The following is a 19,489-nucleotide window of genomic DNA, read 5'->3' as shown; positions in this document are numbered from 1 at the left end:
ACAGTCCATCTGAGTACCCGAGTACCTGTCCCAGCCCATCTGAGTACCTGTCCCAGCCCATCTGAGTACCCAAGTACCTGTCACAGCCCATCTGAGTACCTGTCCCAGCCCATCTGAGTACCCGAGTACCTGTCACAACCCATCTGAGTACCCGAGTACCTGAGTACCTGTCACAGCCCATCTGAATACCTGAGTACTTGAGTATCTGTCACAGCCCATCTGAGTACCCGAGTACCTGTCACAGCCCATCTGAGTACCTGTCACAGTTCATCTGAGTACCTGTCACAGTTCAACTGAGTACCCGAATGCCTGTCACCAGCCCGTCGGCGTACCTGAGTACCTGTCACCAGCCCGTGGGAGTACCCGAGTACCTGTCACCGGCCCGTCGGAGTACCCGAGTACCTGTCACCAGCCCGTCGGAGTACCCGAGTACCTGTCACTAGCCCATCGGAGTACCCGAGTACCTGTCACCAGCCCATCAGAGTACCCGAGTACCTGTCACCAGCCCGTCGGAGTACCCGAGTACCTGTCACCAGCCCGTCGGAGTACCCGAGTACCTGTCACCAGCCCGTTGGAGTAACAGAGTACCTGTCACCAGCCCGTCGGAGTAACAGAGTACCTGTCACCAGCCCGGAGTAACAGAGTACCTGTCACCAGCCCGTCGGAGTAACAGAGTACCTGTCACCAGCCCGTCGGAGTAACAGAGTACCTGTCACCAGCTCGTCGGAGTACCCGAGTACCTGTCTCCAGCCCGTCGGAGTACCCGAGTACCTGTCATCAGCCCGTCGGAGTACCCGAGTACCTGTCACCAGCCCGTTGGAGTAACGGAGTACCTGTCACCAACCCGTCGGAGTAACAGAGTACCTGTCACCAGCTCGTCAGAGTACCCGAGTACCCATTTGCAGCCCATGCCTCATAGAATACACATTGGGGTGTTTGCTTTCCAAAATGGGGTCATTTTGTGGGCAATTCCATTGTCCTGGTGCTCCAGGACCTTCAAAAGTGTGATAGGTAGGAATGAAATGAGATGTGTCATTTATGCTCCTAGAACGCCTGAAGGTACCACTTCAATGTTGGACCTCTGTATAAGGCCAGGCTGTATAAAAGTCTCACATATGTGGTATCGCAATACTCAGGAGGAGTAGCAGAATGTGTTTTGGGGTGTAATTGTTGCTATATACATGCTATGTGTTAGAAATATCTTATAAATGGACAACTTTGTGTAAAAAAATAAAAACTAATTTAATTTTCTTTCCATGTTTTCCGAAGACTTGTGTAAAAAAATTAACCGTTCAAAAGACTCATAATGCTTCATAGAATATACTTTGGGGTGTTTGTTTTCCAAAATGGGGTCATTTCATGGGTAATTCACAAATGTAATAGGTCGTTAGGAAATTAGAGGTGTCATTTATGCTCCTAGAACACCTGATGGCGCTCCCTGCATGTTGGGCCTCTGTATGTGGACATGCTGTGTAAAAGTCACATACATGTGGTATCGCCATACTCAGGATTAGTAGCAGAATGTATTTTGGGGTGTAATTTTTGCTATGTACATGCTTTGCTTTGAGTTAGAAATACCTTATAAACTGACCACTTTGTGTAAAAAAAAAATGTTTTCATTTTCTTTCCATGTTTTCCGAAGACTTGTGGAAAAAAATGAACTGTTCAAAAGACTCATTGTGCCTCATAGAATATACATTGGGGTGTCTGCTTTCCAAAATGGGGTAATTTTGTGGGTAATTCTACTGTCCTGGTGCTCCAGGGCCTTCACAAATGTAATAGGTCGTTAGGAAATTAGAGGTGTTGTTTATGCTCCTAGAACCGCTTACGGTGTTCCCTGCATGTTGGATCTCTCTGTGTGGCCAGCCTGTGTAAAAGTCCCACACATGTAGTATTGCCAAACTCGGGAAGAGTTGCAGAATGTATTTTGGGGTGTAATTGGAAGTATGCATATGCTGTGTATGAGAAATAACTTGTTATTATGACAATTTTGTAAAAACAAAAAAAACAAAAACATTCTTCTTTTTCCCAAGAATTGCGGGAAAAAATTACAACTTCAAAAAACTCACCATGCCTCTTACTAAATACCTTGGACTATCTACTTTTCCCAAAAATTTTGGGGGGGTTTTTGTACTTTATTGACATTTCAGAACTTCAAGAAATGAGATAGGCCTTCAGTACATCAGGTGTGATCAGATGTGATCAATTTTCAATGATTTTCACCATAGCTTGTAGACTTTATAACTTTCAAAGAGACTAAATAATATCCTCTAATTTGGTTTATTTTTCCAAAGAGATGTAGCCGTATACATTTTGGCCCAAATTTATGAACAAAAATTACTTATTTGCAAAATTTTATCATAGAAACAAAAAAATGTTTTTTTTTCAAAATTTTCGCTCTTTTTTCACTTATGTCGCAAAAAATAAAAAACCCAGTGGTGATTAAATACCACCAAAAGAAAGCTCTATTTGTATGAAAAAAATGATAACAATTTTGTTTGGGTACAGTGTTGCATGACTGAGTTATTGGCATTCAAAATGTGAGAGCGCTGAAAGCTAAAAATTGGTCTGGTAAGGAAGGTGTATAAATGCCCTGTATTGAAGTGGTTAATAAAGGTCAGTTTATTACTAAAATTGCAGTGTATACATGGGCATATCTGTGTAGTGGTTACTGCGCTTCTTTCAAACTGATCCGCAGGTGCAGTGCACCTTCAGGTTACCTGCACTGAGGCATAGACTTCTGTTATTACCTGCGGGTTTGGTGAGCTTTCAGAAAGTGCACCACACCTGCAGGATATAATAGAAGTCTATGGTAAAGTGTAGCTAATCCGCAGGAAAGACACAGGTGCACTGCACTGCATTAGTGTGAAAGGCCCCTTTCTGTCCAATTAAATCAAACCCTCCATTCACCTCTATGAAACGGCAGATGTAAACAGATTTCCCTATCCCATTGATCCTTTTTAGCTATCTGTAAGGAGGTAATTCTTCCCAGTGACCACCAGTGTTCCTTTGTGTTGAAAAGGTTGAGAAAGGCTGCTCTAGAGTCTCTGCTTTCAGAATATATATAACATTTGGGGGGGTTTATGTCATCTTCAAGCCTAAAATAGTTTTTTAAACATGTAAACAATAAAAAAAAAAAATATTTGCAAAAAATGCTCTGGCAGTGATAGGGTTAAGTCTCCTTATTTCTGGTCATGTGACTACGATTTTACATTTTCCCTGGACTCAGGTCAGCCTGTCAGTTTTTTTTTCCCCACTGTAAGAATTTAAAAATAAATGCTAGTTTGTCTTGCAGTTCATTTTTAACATGAGATATGGATGGACAGATAGCCATTAATGTATCTAATATTCAGTTATATTTTGTATATACAGGGACATGAAATCACCTGCCAGCATTATTTTTAAATCCTAACTGAAATGTTAGTTTAAATTGCCTGAATTTTTTTAATATTAATTTCTAACATTGATTTACCCTTGGCACCATGAAAGTCCTGCTTCCATACTAAACAAAAATTCTATATATTTAGGACGTGGTGCCCTTTGACCTTCCCTCTTCCCAGCATTGGTTATGGTTTATATTAATGACATCAATTTATATTATTTCTATCATTACATTAATATCCCCATTGCACTGCACAGGTCTCATGGCTTGGGCACTTTACTCCTATGCCCATATATGGTATTGTCTTGGACACATGCCAAGATTCTGGCAGTTGGTATAGGAGTGGCAGTTGGCAGTTGCTATAGCAACGGCAGTAGATATAAGAGAGGCCAGTTGTTGTCAGAGTCAGTTGTTGCTGGGAGTGTGAGGAGGTAGGTCATGCTTTGCTCTGCACAAATTGTAGAATATGTGTGTGTTTGTATAAAGGGGGGCAGGGTGCCGGTACATGAAAACCAAAGCTGGGCATAATTCTATGGTATGTTCTCCTTACAAAACAGCCATAGTCTATGTAGAAAAGCCTCCATACAATATTATTTATTGCAATATGGCAATTTTTCTTTCAATTACATTACACTAATTACATTAATTATATTAATGAATAACATCATTGCATTATCACAGTAATTCATAACATTTCACAAATGATATGATTATATTAGATCAATTACTGCATTATATTACATTAGTTAATTGGAGAAAAGGGGGCGGAGCAGCCAAGTCTGTGATTTGAACTATTTTTAGATTCCACCTGATCTTTTAGTTTAAATCACCTGCAAGCCGGTACATGATATCCAAAGCTGGGAATAGTCCTAGAGTATGTTTTCTTTAGAAAGCAGCCATAGCCAATGTAGAAAAGCCTGCACTAAGGAAGTGAAAGGGTTATTCCGCCGTGGGGGAAGGGCAGTAAAAGACTTTTCCCTCAGCCCTGCAGTGACATCACTGGTTCTATCTAGCATATTATTGGGAATTATATTACATTACATTATATATATATATATATATATATATATATATATATATATATATATATATATATATTATAACTATATTATATAAAAGAAGAAAAAAAGAGTGAGAGTTTGGGTTTGCTACCTTTATCTCTCATTTCTTTACCTTAAGGCCCCTTCCACACTGGGGCGGTGCGGGCGTCGGCGGTAAAACGGTGGTATTTTTACTTACGCTTTACCGCCGTTATAGCGGTTTTAACTCCCGCTAGCGGCCGAAAAAGGGTTAAAATTGCCCGCAAAGCACGCTGCAGTGGCGCTTTGCCAGCGGTATAGCTGCGCTGCCCCATTGAATTCGATGGGTAGGAGCGGTGAATACACCGCTCCAAAGATGCTGCTATCAGGACTTTTTTTACCGTCCTGCTAGCGCACCGCTCCAGTGTGAAAGCCCTCCGGCTTTCATACTGGAGTGAAAGGAGACGCTTTTTTCAGCCGCTATACAGGCGCTATTTTTAGCGCTGTAGCGCCTGAAAAAACGTGTCAGTGTGAAAGGGGCCTTAATACATCGATCCCACAATCATTGGTGTTTACTGGCACTCTATACCCCCCCACACCTCCCAACTTTTAAACAAATGATCCCATCATCATAGGTGGTCAGCGGCTCTTTAAAGGAAAAGGGATTAAAAATCAGTTAAAATCAAGACGTTACTACCTTTGCCTGTGGCTCTTGTTCAGTAGTTGTTTAATGTTTAACATTAGTTGTAGTTATGGTCAATGACTTTGTGTGATGTCTGGTTACAAGAATTTATTACTAAATATTGTCTTTTTCTATCTTTACAGATTTAGTGGCCGACAACTTTTTGAGATTTGAGAAATTTGAGGTTTAGCAGGCGTTTGGTAAACGTTTGGGAAACGTATTCATTGTCTTAAAGAGCATCCGATTTTATTTGGAGTTTTCAGAGACAAATTTCAAGATGAGCTATTCAGTAAGTATCTATATATTTTTTCACTATTCTTATATGACTTCACACTCACAACTGCACATACACAAAGGAGAACAAAGGCTCTTGACATTATTGACCTAATATGGTCAGACTTTTTCGCTACATTTTCACTTCCTGTGAAGAACGCATTTCCTGTCCCTGGGTGACTATACTCACTCCTCCACTGTATCTATGTAAGAACTCATTGCTGCCACCCAGGCAGGACTACAAACATGTCTGCCTTTGTTTATTCCAATTACATGGGAGATGGGAAAATTAGCAGTTTACAGAAAAAAAATTAATTTGATAATGCTGTCTATTCACAGCATTTTTTGACAGGTCAGCGGGTACTTTCTGTACTTGCTGAAAATCATGAAAAATGAAAACTAAAGCAGCCATCACATCTAAGGACTATCTAACTTCAACATATTAAATGTTTGTTCTTGACTTTAATTGTCCTTTAAAATTCTATGTGAAGACGTTTATAATTTTTGTATAGAGTGGTGAGAATTTAGACACTGTGTTGAGTTGTTATTGTTATCTGTATTGCCGCTTAGGAGTGGTAATTTAAAAAATTCTGAGCAATTGGGGAGGTAAAGTCTTAAAATGGGGACACCCAATCCTGTGACAATTAAGATAGAAATTACATTCATTTTAGAGAGATTTTCTCAAATTTCCCGTTGCATCTCTAGGACAAGAAGTGATGAGAAATCTCCTGATCACAGGAAAAAAAGAAAAACTCCATAGGGGTTTTAACTCTTCCCTATACTATCTAAAATTATAACAAAAGGTTGTGGCTCAGCATACACTTTAAGAAAACTGTATACAGCGAGGAACGATGCCAAACATAGTCAGACATAGAATATGAGTTTACATTCACCTCATGTAATGCAGATCAAATATGAACATTTTTTTCAGAAACTTCACAATCATATAATAAACCATACAAAACAAAATCCAAATGAATGCCAATGTTACGCAACTTTTAAATATGAATTTAGGCTGATCTTCTTCTTTTCATTCATAGGGAAAAATGAACACCATCAACTATAGGAGAGTTGATGAGGCGAGCAAATGGGATAAAGTAAGGAGTGTAAAGGAGAAGTGGTTGGAAGAAGAACGCAAGAGAGAGGAGGCTAAAGAGAAACAGAGAAAAGCAGAGGCGAGGGCTAAAGAGCAGAAGAGAAAGGAAAAGGAGGAACAGAGAAGGAAGGAACAATTCAGAGAGGAGGAGGAGAGAAAATGGGAAATCAAAAAAATAGAAGAAAAGAAGCTGCTGGAAGCAGTTCGCAAGAGGGATGAAGCCAATTGGAGAAAAGCAGAGGAGGAGAGAGAAAAACAAAAGAGAGAGGAAAAAGAGGAACAGCAAAGGGAGGAAAAATGCAGAGAGGAGGAGAAGAGAAAATGGGAAAACAAAAAAAGAGAAGAGAAGAAGCTGCTGGAAGCAGTTCGCAAGGGGGAGGAAGCCAATTGGATAAAAGCAGAAGAGAAGATCGATGAACAGAAGAGAAAGGATAAGGAGGAACAGGGAAAGGAGGAAAAACTCATTAATGAGGAGGCGAAAAAATGGAAAAACAGAATAGGAGCAGAAAAGAAGCAGCTTGAAGGGGATCGCATGTACGAAGAAGCTACTTGGAGAAAAGCAGAAGAGATAAGAAAAGAACAGAAGAGAAAGGAAGAAGAGGAACAAAGAAGGATGGCAAAAATCAGAGATGAGGAGCAGCGCAAATGGGAACAGAAAAAAAGAGAAGAAAGGAAGCATCTGGATGATGATCGCAAGAGGGAGGAAGCTCAATGGAAAAAAGCAGAGGAGAGGAGAAAAGAACAGACGAGAAAGGATAAAGAGGAACTGAGAAGGAAGGAAAAATTCAGAGATGAGGAGCAGCGCAAATGGGACAAGAAAAAAAGAGATGAGAAGAAGCAGCTGGAAGAAGATTTTGAGAGGGAGGAAGCCAATTTGAGGAAGACAAGAGAAAAACAGAAGAGAAAGGAAGAGGAGAAACAGAGAAGGGAGGAAAAATTAAAATCTGAGGAGGCGGAAATATGGGAAAACAGAAAAAGAGAAGAGAAGATGCAAAGACTAGAGCAGGAGAGGCTGCAAGAAAATTACAAGAGGGAAGAAGCTGAATGGAAAAAAGCAGAGGAGAATAGAGAAAAACAGAAGACAAGGGAAGAAGAAGATCAGAGAAGGCTGGACAGAATCATAAATGGGGAGGCAAGAAAATGGGAAAACACAAAAGAAGAAGAGGTGAAGCTGCTGGAAGAATATCGCAAGAAAGAGGAGTCTAAATGCAGAAAAGCAGAGGAGAAGAGAGAAGGAAGGAAGAAAGAGAAAGAAAGGGAACAGATAACAATGGACAGACTCAGAGATAAGCAGACGCAAAGATGGGAAAACAGAAAAACAGAAGAGGAGAACAGGCTGGAAGAAGATCGCAAGAGAGAGGAGGCTAAATGGAGAAAAGCAGAGGAAAAGAGAGAAGAACAGAAGAGAAGGGAAGAAGAGGAAAAGAAAATCTTGGACGAACTCAGAGATAAGCAGACACAAATATGGGAAGACAGAAAAGCAAAAGAGAAGAAGCAGCTGGAAGAAGACCGCAAGAGAGAGGAGGCTAAATGGAGAAAAGATGAGGAGAAGCGAGAAGAACGAAAGAGACAGGAAAAAGAGGAACAGAGAAGGATGGACAAATTCAGAGCTGAGCAGGTGAGAAAATGGGAAAACAGAAAAGCAGCACAGGAGAAGCAGCTGGAAGAAGATCGCAAGAGAGAGGAGGATAAATGTAAAAGAGCAGAGGAGAGGAGAGAAAAACTGAAAAGATGGGAAAGAGAGGTACAGAAAAGGGAGGACAAATTGAAAGAGGAAGAGGCAAAAAGAAGGGATAAAAAATTAAGAGAACAGTGGATGCAGCAGAAAGAAGATCGCATGAGAGAAGAGGCTAGAAGAAGGGGGCTGATGAAAAAAAGAGATGATTAATGTGAAGAGAATGAGGGGGTTGATAGTTGAAGGAGAGGGAGAGTGGGGGGAAAGTAAGAGGGAAAAAGATAGAAAGAGAGGGAGAAAGGAAGGTCTCTCTCCTTCTTACCTGGGGCATGGGGGAGGAGAGGAGTGAGAGAGGGGGACATGCTCATAGGCGTGAGAGACCCCCTTTCCACCCTCTCTTTCTATCTCCCCCCTTACCTAAGAGAGAGGGGGCTAAATGGAGAAAAGAAGAGGAGAAGCGAGAAGAACAAAGGAGAAGGGAAGAAGAGCCGAGAAGAAGGGGGCTGAAGAAAAAAGAGATGAAAAAAGAGATGAGTAATGTGAAGAGAATGAGGGGGGTAATAGTTGGAGGAGAGGGAAAGAGTGGGGGGAAAGTAAGGGGGAAAAAGATAGAAAGAGAGGGAGAAAGGAAGGTCTCTCTCCTTCATACCTGGGGAATGGGGGAGGAGGCTAAATGGAGAAAAGAAGAGGAGAAGCGAGAAGAACGAAGAGAAGGGAAAAAATGGAACAGAGAAGGATGAAGATCGCATGAGAGAAGAGGCTATATGGAGCAGAGCAGGGCTCTGGGCGGCACAGTGGTGTAGTGGTTAGCACTGTCATCTAGCAGTAAGAAGGGTCGCTGGTTCAAATCCCAACCACGACACTACCTGCCTGGAGTTTGCATGTTCTCCCTGTGCCTGCGTGGGTTTCCTCCGGGTACTCCGGTTTCCTCCCACAAACCAAAGACATGCAGGTAGGTTAATTGGCTTTAATTTAATTGGCTTAATTGGTGTCTTTATTCAACTTTAATAACTATGAAACTACGAGAGAAGAATAGAATACAATAAAAAATATTGTACAATCCAATATACCGAATTCTTTTTTGATGCAAGGGAGAGTTCCCAGCATTACAACCAATCTGAAGATGCAACATGTGTACTTAAAACAGTTTCTACATATTTAGGTTACAGATAACATTACAGAGTCCATTGAAAATATAGGTGTTAAGATGGGAAAAGAAACAGAGGGGGCAAAGTTAGAAAAGAGAAAAGCAGAGGTGGGGGGGTTCGTTAGCCGAGGTGAGAGGTGGCGCCAGAATTTGCCTCCTGTGCCATGAAATTATAGCTGGTTATTGGCCATTTATGGCCCTCGGAGGTTAATTCCCTCATCTGAGTAAATAAAGAGGTTCCAGATAGCCCAGGTAGACAAGTATTTCTCGTGTTTATGTTATGCAGTAAGTACCAAGTCTTCTAGCTTACTGCATTCCTCCACCTTACGGATCCAATCTGCCACTGTCGGCGGGCTCTGCTGTTTCCACTGAAGCAGTATACATGCCTTCGCTGCATTCAAAAGATGGCGAATCAGTGATTTCTTGTATTTTTTGATCTGTATTTTTGACAGGTGTAAGAGGAAGAAGGCTGCGTTATCTGGTATTAAATAATCCGTAAATCTTTGGGTAAAGTTCCTAACTGTTCTCCAAAAATTCTAGAGTTCAGAGCAGGACCAAAAGATGTGAAGCATTGTGCCCTCCTCCTGCTCGCACTGCCAACAGCGGTCCGAAGTGTTGGGGAAGCATTTGTGCAACCTGGAAGGCGTGAGGTACCACCTCGTCCAGATTTTATAGTTAGTCTCCTGTGTTTTTGTGCAAATTGACGTTTTGACCGCACAGCTTACGATTTTCTGTTTTGGGTTTCCAAAAATTTGCAACCAAGCTCGCCCTCCCATCCAGCCAGACCGAGTAGATAAGGTTGTGTGGGTGGCGAGTTAATCAGCGAGTACATTTTGGACAGGATTCTTGCCAGTGGCTCAGTACCTGTGCAATACTCTTCAAAAGTGGTTAGTGGACGGGCAAAGTCCTGCGTGTCTGAGATCGAGTGAAGGAAGTGGTGTAACTGCACCACTTTCCAGAAGGGTAGTCGGTAGGTGCCTACCCCCTCAGTCAGTTCTGGTAAGGTGAGCCAACGTCCCGCTATTACAAACTTAGCGACATGGTCCAACCCTGCGCACCGCAACCCACCAAACTCAGAGGACTGAAGGCCTGGTGTAAGATCAGAATGTCCCAGAATTGGGTAGAGCGGAGAGTTGTGCGAAGTGAGGGACGACTGCACAGCCGTCTGTCTACTGTGACGTAGTGTGGTACCCATGAGTGGATGTGTTTTCAGTCTTGAGGGGAGAGAGGCGAAGCACCATAACGCTCCCTTTAATGGGATGTTTGTCTGAGCTTGCTCAATCTGCACCCATAGTTTAGTCCCTCTATTTCGTCTCCAGTCTAGCAAGCGTCCTATGTGTGTGGCCTGAAAGTATTGTTTAATGTCTGGTACTCCCAAGCCTCCCTGCTGTTTGGCAATGACATCTGTACCCTATTTAAGTGTGTTTTTTTGTTGGCCCAGATAAAGCGTGAAAAAAGGGCATGGACCTGCTTAAAGATAGAGTGTGGTATATGAATGGGAAGGGCTTGGAGGAGATAGAGGATTTTGGGTAAGATACACATTTTCAGGAGGTTACATCTGCCGAACCACGAGTGCAGCCCTCTATTCCAGTTTTCTAATAGGGTGTGGGCCTTGGTCAAGATACGGGGGAAGTTGAGCTCATATCTACTGGAATATGGTTCCTAAGTATTTTAGTGCTACAGCTGTTCACCTGAAACGAAAGTGGGCTTGCATTGAACGCATTACTGAAGGGGCGATGGCTATTCCCATGGCTGCTGATTTTGAAAAATTTATATTTAGATTTGATAGCGCACCATAGGCATCAAATTCTTTAAGAAGATTTGGGAGGGAGATCCTAGGATTGGTCAAAGAAAACAGCAGGTCGTCGGCATAAGCCGAGATTTTACAATGAATGCCACCTAGGGAGAGGCCCTGAATATCAGGGTTCAGGCGTATTTTGCATAGAAAAGGCTCTAGTGAGAGCGCAAATAGGAGGGGGGACAACGGGCACCCCTGCCTTGTTCCATTCATGATAGGGAAAGGAGCTGAGAGGAGGCCATTGCTTTCACCTGCGCCGTGGGGTTAGAATAGATACTGTTGATCCAATTGAGCATCCTGTCTCCCAGGTCTATATGACGGAGCACTGCAAGCATGAACTTCCAGTTCACCCTGTCAAACACTTTCTCAGCGTCGGTGCTCAGAAATACGCAGGGAGAGCCCTCAGTGCTGGCAACATGGAGGAGGTTTAAAACTTTAATGGTATTGTCTCAAGCCTCCCTGGTGGGTATGAAACCCACCTGTCTAGATGGATTAAAGACTGGAGATGATTTGCCAGCCTGGAAGACAGGATCTTGGTGTACAATTTTAAGTCTGTGTTGAACAGAGATATGGGTCTATAGCTTCCGCACAGGGTGGGATCCTTATCCTCTTTGGGGGATCAAGGAAATGTGGGCTTTTAACATGTCTCTGGGAAGGATTGCTTCTGTCCCAATTGAATTAAAGAACGCTACCATTCGTGGGCCTATAATGGGAAGGAAGATTTTGTAGTAATGAATGGTATATCCATCTGGGCCCAGGGCTTTCCCTAATTTCATGGAACTGATGGTCGTCTGCAGCTCTTCTAAGTTTATGGGTGTAAGCAGAATACAATTTTGGGACTTTAAATGAAGCGAGCATCAAAGACGTGCCCGCCTCCATCCCTATCAAAATATTAAAAATGGGGGGAGGGGGGAGAAGGGAAGAAAGTGGGACTTTAGATGAAGCACACAGCAAGTAAACAAGTTGGTCAAGCGACTAGAAAGTTATATTTATTCATATTTCATAATCCATAATCCACCATAAAACATTTTGGGCATCAAGCCTCTAAAAAAACATTTTGGGCATCAAACCTCTATAAGGTGGATCTTGGATAAGCATACAATGTATAGAAAATGTATCCCAATCCGACAGACCTTAACATTTGAAAAAAGCAGCAATGATAATTAATGCATATAGTACACTTTCATAATTTCATAATAAATTATATTGAATACAAATAAAATCAAATGATGTCTTATTGTTCCATGATTAAAGTAGAAATAAAAAATGATAAAATCTTGACGCGTTTCGCGGCACGACAACCGCTCATCAGGAGCAAAATCATGGAGTAAATCTAAAATAAAATAAAAAAATGAATTAAAAAAAATGAACAAAAAATAATAAAAAATAAAATAACAGAGATTGAGTAAGAAATATAAGAGGAAAAAAAGTATAATTTTATAGTTAATGAGGGCTATGCATCCAACTCACGTCTGCACCCACACACCAGCAGAATAGCATCGGAGATCGCCACAACATCGCAGAGCACAACTCCCGGTCACCACAAAGGCCAGCATGGGCGATACCCACCACAGGCACCTCCAAAGTGAAAATTTGCATGTGTGAAGTGAAGTGTGAATGAAAATCCCAAAGGGGAGCCTAAGCGAGAAAAATGTAAAATAAAAATATATTAATAATGTGTGTCAAAGTGGTGAGAAAAAAAAATTAACATTTAAGTGTACCTATAGCCAAAAAATGGGCCATGAAAAAGTGAACATGATCCGTCACGTAGAGCAGGTGCACCGACTTTGTCCTGCCCCCAGCACCACGCTGACCGAGACAATACCGACGAGAGGAATACTTTCACCTGGGCGGCTCAGCCGTCCGGCGATTAGCGCCAGTCCATCTCCCCAGTGTGTCCAAGCCAAGCGATTATGAAATATGAATAAATATAACTTTCTAGTCGCTTGACCAACTTGTTTACTTGCTGTGTGCTTCATCTAAAGTCCCACTTTCTTCCCTTCTCCCCCCTCCCCCCATTTTTAAGGTTATGGGTGTCTCTAGCTCATCTCTAACATCTGTAGGGAGGGTTGGCATTTGGGAGCCTGCTACATAGTCGTCAACATCTGATTGAGCGGGTTGACCTCGCGGTAAATTATATAACAGCATAAAAGTCGCCAAATACATTTGAAATCTGTTGTGGGAGGGTAGCCTTCTGGCCATTCGGGCTGGTAATATGAGGGATATAGGCAACTTGTTTTAGTTCCCTGACAGCTCTAGCCAACGTTTTCCCACATTTGTCCACAGACTCATACACGAGTTGGCGGCAATGTTGTATGGCCGCTTTGGCCTTGAAATGCAGTAGGTCTGTGGTGTGTTTACGGATTGTCCCAAGCTCTAACTCTAGGGCCTGGGAGGGTGCATGCTTGTGTCATGCCTCTGTAGTCGATAAAGAAGCCAAGAGTTTTGAAAGCTGTGCTGATCGTTCTCTTTTTATTCTTGCTCCATGGCTGATTAAGAGTCCCCTCAGGACTGCCTTGTGGGCTTCCCATAGGGAGCCTGGGTTACAGTCTGGTGCATCATTCTCCTGGAAGAATAATGTAGTAATGCCTCGTACACACGATCAAACAATTCGGTGGAAAAGTCCGGCGGACAATCCGCCCGTGTGTAGGCTCCGGCCGACTTTTTTTTACCCAAAAGTCCGCGCTCGCATTTTGGCGGACAGTACGGCCCTGTGTGCACCAGGCCGCCGTACTTTTGAAATGAACTGACTTTTCCCGCCCGGAGAAAAGTCCGCTCATTTTGAGCGTGGCTCCAGGTAGCCGGGGCCAGTTAAGGAAGCGTCGCTGGACCCGTCACCTGGTATGGACTTAAAGGGGAATCCCTACGCAGAAAGATCGGTGTGGGGGTCCCCCCTAGGTCCATATCAGACCCTTATCTGAGCACGCTACCCGGCCAGCCAGGAAAGGGGGTGGGGACAAGCGAGCGCCCCCCTCCTGAGCCGTGCCGTGCCCTCAACATGGGGGGTGCCCTGGGGAAGGTGGGGCCGCGCGCCCCCCCACCCCACCCCAAAGCACCTTGTCCCCATGTTGATGAGGACAAGGGCCTCTTCCCGACAACCCTGGCCGTTGGATGTCGGGGTCTGCGGGCGGGGGGCTTATCGGAATCGGGAAGCCCCCTTTAATAAGGGGCCACCAGATCCCGGCCCCCTATGTGAATGAGTATGGGGTACAATGTACCCCTACCCATTCACCTGTGGAAAAAAAATAAAAAAAACACAACACACAAGTTGAGTATTAGTTACTTCCTTCAAGATTTCAGGTACTTGGAGGAGACTCTCATTCAGCCGCCAGAACCGTGAGTTGGCCTTCTGTCTCCCAGTAAGGGTATAGGTCAAGGATACAGGAGCATGGTCTGACCATGTAATATGGCCTATGGAGGAGTTAGTTACTGAGTGTAGTTGATTGTGGGGTATCAAGAAGTAATCAATTATGGAGTAGAGTTTGTGAGTATGCGAATAGTATGTGTAATCCCGTTCACCCGAGTGTTGCAGGCGCTATGCTTTCGCTGGGACGGGGGTATTGACGAGAGGCCCGTGGAAGTATCTGATGTGGGGATCAGGGGCATGTTAAAATCTCCACCCAGAATCAACTGGCTCGACGTAAAATCACTCAGCTTGTTAAGAATGTGTGTGATAAAAGTGCCCTGGTGTTCATTGGGCGCAAATTCCATTGCTAGGGTCATTTGGACGTCCCCGACAATCCCCTTAAGGAACATGTATCAGCCTTCCGGGTCTCCTAGTACTGCCTGACACCTCCACGGGAGTTTACTAGAGATTAGAATGGATACCCCTTTAGTTTTGGCCATTGAGTTGGTAGAGTGGTATGCGATGGGGAAGAATCTGTTTTTGAGAAGTGGGTATTTATCATGTTGAAAGTGAGTTTCCTGAATAAAGGCTACGTCTGTCTGGGACTTCCAAAGGTCATTCATAAGCATGCGCCTTTTTTCTGGGATGTTCAGGCCCTTGGCATTAAGCGAAACTATTTTCATAGAATCCATCACCTCGGCTGTGCAAGGGAGGGGGGAGAGATCAAGAAGGAAGAGGGGAGCACGGGAATGAGGTTAGATGAGACAGACAGGAGTTGAGGAAAGGAAAACGACTAGGACAAGAAAGGGGCCCAAGGAAAAGTTACAAGGTAGGGCCACTCTCCTGTGTGTGGAAAAGTAGTAGTGGTGGAGGTCCCAAGTATAGGACCCGACGTTCTATATAGACAAATTAAAACTTGAACTGACACACTACCCTCCAGATCCTGGGGGTGTGCATAGGCCTATTTGGGGGTAAGGTAGGACTGTAACCGAGAGAGAGGAGGGGCCCCAGCCTCCCCACCCACCCGAACTCAAAGCTTGAAACTTCCATGGTCAAAGAGGAAAAATAACAATAACATGGAGCCGTCAAGAGATACCCTAACAGATACCCCACATTAGGCACTCAACCCTGGCAAGGCAATTCTTTTCAAAAAAGCAGAAACAAAAGTATAAGAACCCCTCTGGCCACCAACCTCCATCTTATTAACATTTCACCAATAGATTACCTCCCCACTGGTGCTATTTGTAGAACATGTCCCCCAATGCTCTCGGTCCACCAGATGGGTCTAAGCATATCAGTCAGGCTGCCCCCCTAACCAGAAAGTCATGAAGGCGGTGGGGACTCCGTGAGGGATCCCCCTTGTCCTCCACCGGTATGCTCTGTATAGCAGGGATCAAAAGTGGCGTACCGGTCCAGAGTTGGAGCCATTCCAGGCAGTCTCAACTGCAAATAGGTCGGCCGCTTGGGCATATGTCCACCCCGAACCCCACTCCCACCGCCCCAGGTGGGCAATAAACTAGCACATAGACCCCCGCCCCCACAAGCAATGCCGGGAGGAGGAGGGGGTGGAGTACAGCAGGAGGTAACAGTCGGCCCCCAACCCGAACACTGCCGTACAGGTGACACCTCTTATCAACATCCCACCCACCCACCAGCCCAAGTCAAAGTTAAACTCTGACCCACCTATATAGGCAAGCCCCGGGGAGTAGCAGTGGTGTGAGGGGAAGCGCATGAATGTCACGCTAGCTGAGGCTCCTGTAACAGAGACTCACAGTTGCCTAGGAGGGGCTTGATCCGCCCCATCTATATCCAGGTGTACACAGCCCAGAGGGAGGGAACTCCAGCCCCCCCAGGGATGGCCGGGGTCAAACCCAATGATCAATAGGGAGGCCTACGGCTCCCCCTAACCCAAGCTGTCCCCGGATGGCCGATATTCAGATGAAAAAAAAAGGGGGGGCCACAAGTCAGCGGGGGAACCATAAGTCAAGCCGCTAGGTCCTGGTGTGCAGAATCCGCTCGGCAGCTTCCGGGGCTGTTCAAGTCAAGGGTATACCCTTCACCTGCAGAGCGACTGGGGAGGAACCAAAAGTATGAGTTCAAGGCCAGGGGAAAGATGCATAGCATGTACTTACGCTTCACGGGCATCCTCTGGGAATGCTGTGCGTGAGCGCCGACAACTTCGCGGAGGTCTGGGAGGCAATCCCCCGCTCACGCTAGCGCTGTTCCTGCGACCCTGGAAGCCGGGAATGTAACCAAGCCAGTTAGGGATCTCTATAGGCTCAGCCCCCATAAATGCAAAGAGAGCTGGCAGTGACTCTGGCAAGCGAAGAGTAAAGGAATGTTGATCCCGCCGGAAGGTGACCGATAGGGGGAAACCCCAACGGTAAGTGATGTTTCGTCTCCTCACCAGATCCAAGAGGGGTTTCAGCATTGCTCTGCACTGTAACTTGCCCTGGATATGTCAGGCAGGATCTTTAGCTGTGCTCCATCCAACTCCAGGTCTTGGACATCCCACGCCTTCCGCGCCACAATCTCCTTGTGGGTGTAGTGATGTAGTCTACAAATCACATCCCGCGGTCTGGCTGGGTCCTCCGACCTGGGTCCCAGTGCAGGATGGATCCTGTCGAATGCAAGTCGGCCCTGTAGCTTGTCTCCCGCCACTCTGCGGAAGATAACCGCCACCGTTGCCTCAAGATCCACCTTTCCCGTAGCCTCCGGGAGGCCGCGGAGCCACAGGTTATTCCTGTGGCTTCTGTCCTCCATCTCTTCCAGGTGTAGTTGCATGTCCACTGTTCTCTCGGTCTGGAAACGGTGATGTGCCTCTAGCTCCGAGACTCTGCGGTTGTCAGAAACCATGAATCAGACTGAGACAGAAGTACAATTAAATCACACTTGTTTATTAATAAAAATAAAAAGGTAAATAGAAAAAGCGTGGTCAACATAACCATAGTCCAGTAACCAGATCGGGTAGTCAGCCAGGCCAGAAGTCAGGGATCCAAGTAGAGCAACAGGAAGCAGGATAAGGAGCCAGAAGGGATGTCAGCAAGTGAGTCTTTAGACAAACCGCAGGAGATGGTTTCGAGTGATGTGACCAAGGCGAAGGGAGAGGTGAAGTGAGCTGGAAGGCTTTAAGTAGGCAGGTCAGACGAGCATCATCAGGAACAGCTGGTAGCTGTGTAGAGAGAAGAGAGCTGGCAATTAGCCGACAGCTGAGCAGCCAGCCCAGAGAAGGAAGGGCTAAGCCAGCCCTGACAGCGGTCCAGCGCCGACACAGAACCCTCCCCCGCTGTAAGTCTGGTGGATAGGGACTGCACCTCCTGTTTCACTGCCTGTAACTCCTTATGGTGCGCCGCCTCAACCCGCCCGACCAGAGCTTCAATGTCTGCTTTTGTCGGGAGGGCTCGGAGTATGGCCCCCAGCTCTTCGTTTGCCAAATATGTCAGGGGAAATTGTGGTGACCCTCCCGGTACCGCTGAGATAGCTGACGGGGTGCTGCGGTAAAGCTTAGGGCTTTGGGAGCCTGACGGCAAAGCAGGTTGAGTATCATGTTCTGCGCTGTGGGAAGCATGTGCCTCCTCCATCTTGCGGTCCGGGGAGACGGACTGTAACTGCTGGAATAAACGTTGTATTTCCCCCGGGCGGAGATGCTGAAGGGGTCTGTTTAGTGGACCTCTTTTTTCTCTTTGATGAGCGCTTCCTCGAGGAGAGCATAATGCAGTCAAAGGAGCAAAATAGATTGGGTAGGATAGGTGACGGCCTGGAGCTCCTCTCAAACACCTCTCCACTCCGCCATGTCCAGGCCACGCCCCAATATACCCAATTCTATACCCACAGTTAATCCAGAGGAAGTAATGAGTAATGTGAAGAGAATGAGGTGGGTGATACTTGGAGGAGAGGGAGAGAGTGGGGGCAGAGTGAGGGGGGAAAAAGATAGAAAGAGAAGGGAGAAAGGAAGGTCTCTCTCCTTGCCACTGGGAGAATGGGGGAGGAGAGAGGTTAGAGAGGGGGACGTGCTCATGGGAGTGAGAGACAGAGGGGGGGTAAGGGGGAAAATAAAGAGAGGGAGAAAGGAAGGTCTCTCTCCTTCCCTGGGGAATGGGGGAGGAGAGGAGTGAGAGAGGGGGACATGCTCATGGGCGTGAGAGACAGAGGGGGAAGTAAGAGGGGGGGAGATAGAAAGAGAGGGTGGAAAGGAAGGCCTCTGTAGATCCCCCTAGGGGAATGGGGGAGGAGAGGGGGGCGTGCTCATCGGCGTGAGAGAGGGGGGGTAAGGAGAAAAAAGACAGAAAGAGAGGGTAGAAAGGAAGGTCTCTCACCTTCCCCCTGGGGGAAGAGAGGGGGATGTGTTTATGGGCGTGAGAGATGAGGAGGGATGGGGGGGAGGAGAGAAAGAGAGGGGGGAAAGAAAAGGTTTCTCTCCTTCTCCCTGGAGAAAGGGGGGAGGAGAGGGGTGAGAGAGGGGGACATGCTCATGGGCATAAGCATGCACATTTGGATGGACTTTGGCACACAGTAGCCTATGTAAGGTGAAATCTACAGGCTTGGAAAGATCAATTTGTAAATGGATAGAAAACTGGCTAAAAAACAAATTCAGAGAGTAGTGGTTAACTATTCTTACTCTGAATGGTCTAAGGCAGGGGTGCCCAACCAGTGGCCCACGGAGCCCTCTGATGTGGCCCGCGACCTCCTTCTGTGGGATGGCAGATTGGCAAGCCCAGATCATGGGTTGCAGACCCGCCATCCCAAAGCATCTGTGTTAATGAAGCCGGCAAAGCAAGCAGCTGTGGAGCAGAGCTGTATAAGCTGATGCTTCCTGTATAGCGCCATCTCTTGCCACAGGCAGAGTGATATCAAATGCACTCTGCCGGGGACAGCAACAGCCGGCGATACCTGAATGGAAGACTGTTAACCACTTCAATACCCGGCCATAGTCATATGACGGCCACAGATGGGATCTCGCATCCTGGGTGGACGTCATATGACTGCCTCGGTATTTTTCCGCTCCCCGGGGGGCCCGCAGCACGGTGATCGTGGATGAGGTGTGTCCCTCGGACACAGCCCATCCCCTTTC

General features: G+C 45.7%; 1 protein-coding gene and 1 long non-coding RNA gene across 2 annotated transcripts; one reads left to right on the top strand and one right to left on the bottom strand.

Annotated features, from left to right (window-relative positions):
* Positions 1-5,230: 5,230 nt before the first annotated feature.
* On the top strand, positions 5,231-8,371 carry LOC143962831 (uncharacterized). Its single transcript, XM_077472304.1, has 2 exons — positions 5,231-5,372; positions 6,397-8,371. The coding sequence occupies exons 1-2, from the start codon at positions 5,361-5,363 to the stop codon at positions 8,338-8,340; spliced, it is 1,956 nt and encodes a 651-aa protein (XP_077328430.1). The 5' UTR covers positions 5,231-5,360; the 3' UTR covers positions 8,341-8,371.
* A 3,668-nt stretch (positions 8,372-12,039) lies between these two features.
* LOC143962838 (uncharacterized) lies at positions 12,040-12,843 on the bottom strand. The gene is made up of 2 exons (XR_013270811.1): positions 12,543-12,843; positions 12,040-12,405 (listed from the first exon to the last, which is right to left on the bottom strand). It is a non-coding gene; the product is annotated as an uncharacterized LOC143962838 (long non-coding RNA).
* Positions 12,844-19,489: the final 6,646 nt, after the last annotated feature.

The sequence above is a fragment of the Lithobates pipiens genome, unplaced genomic scaffold (assembly GCF_037356315.1).
Source record: "Lithobates pipiens isolate NorthernLeopardFrog02 unplaced genomic scaffold, aLitPip1_a1.2 Scaffold_8, whole genome shotgun sequence".
NCBI classification, from domain to species: Eukaryota; Metazoa; Chordata; class Amphibia; order Anura; family Ranidae; genus Lithobates; species Lithobates pipiens.
This window is presented reverse-complemented; position numbering and strand designations above follow the sequence as displayed.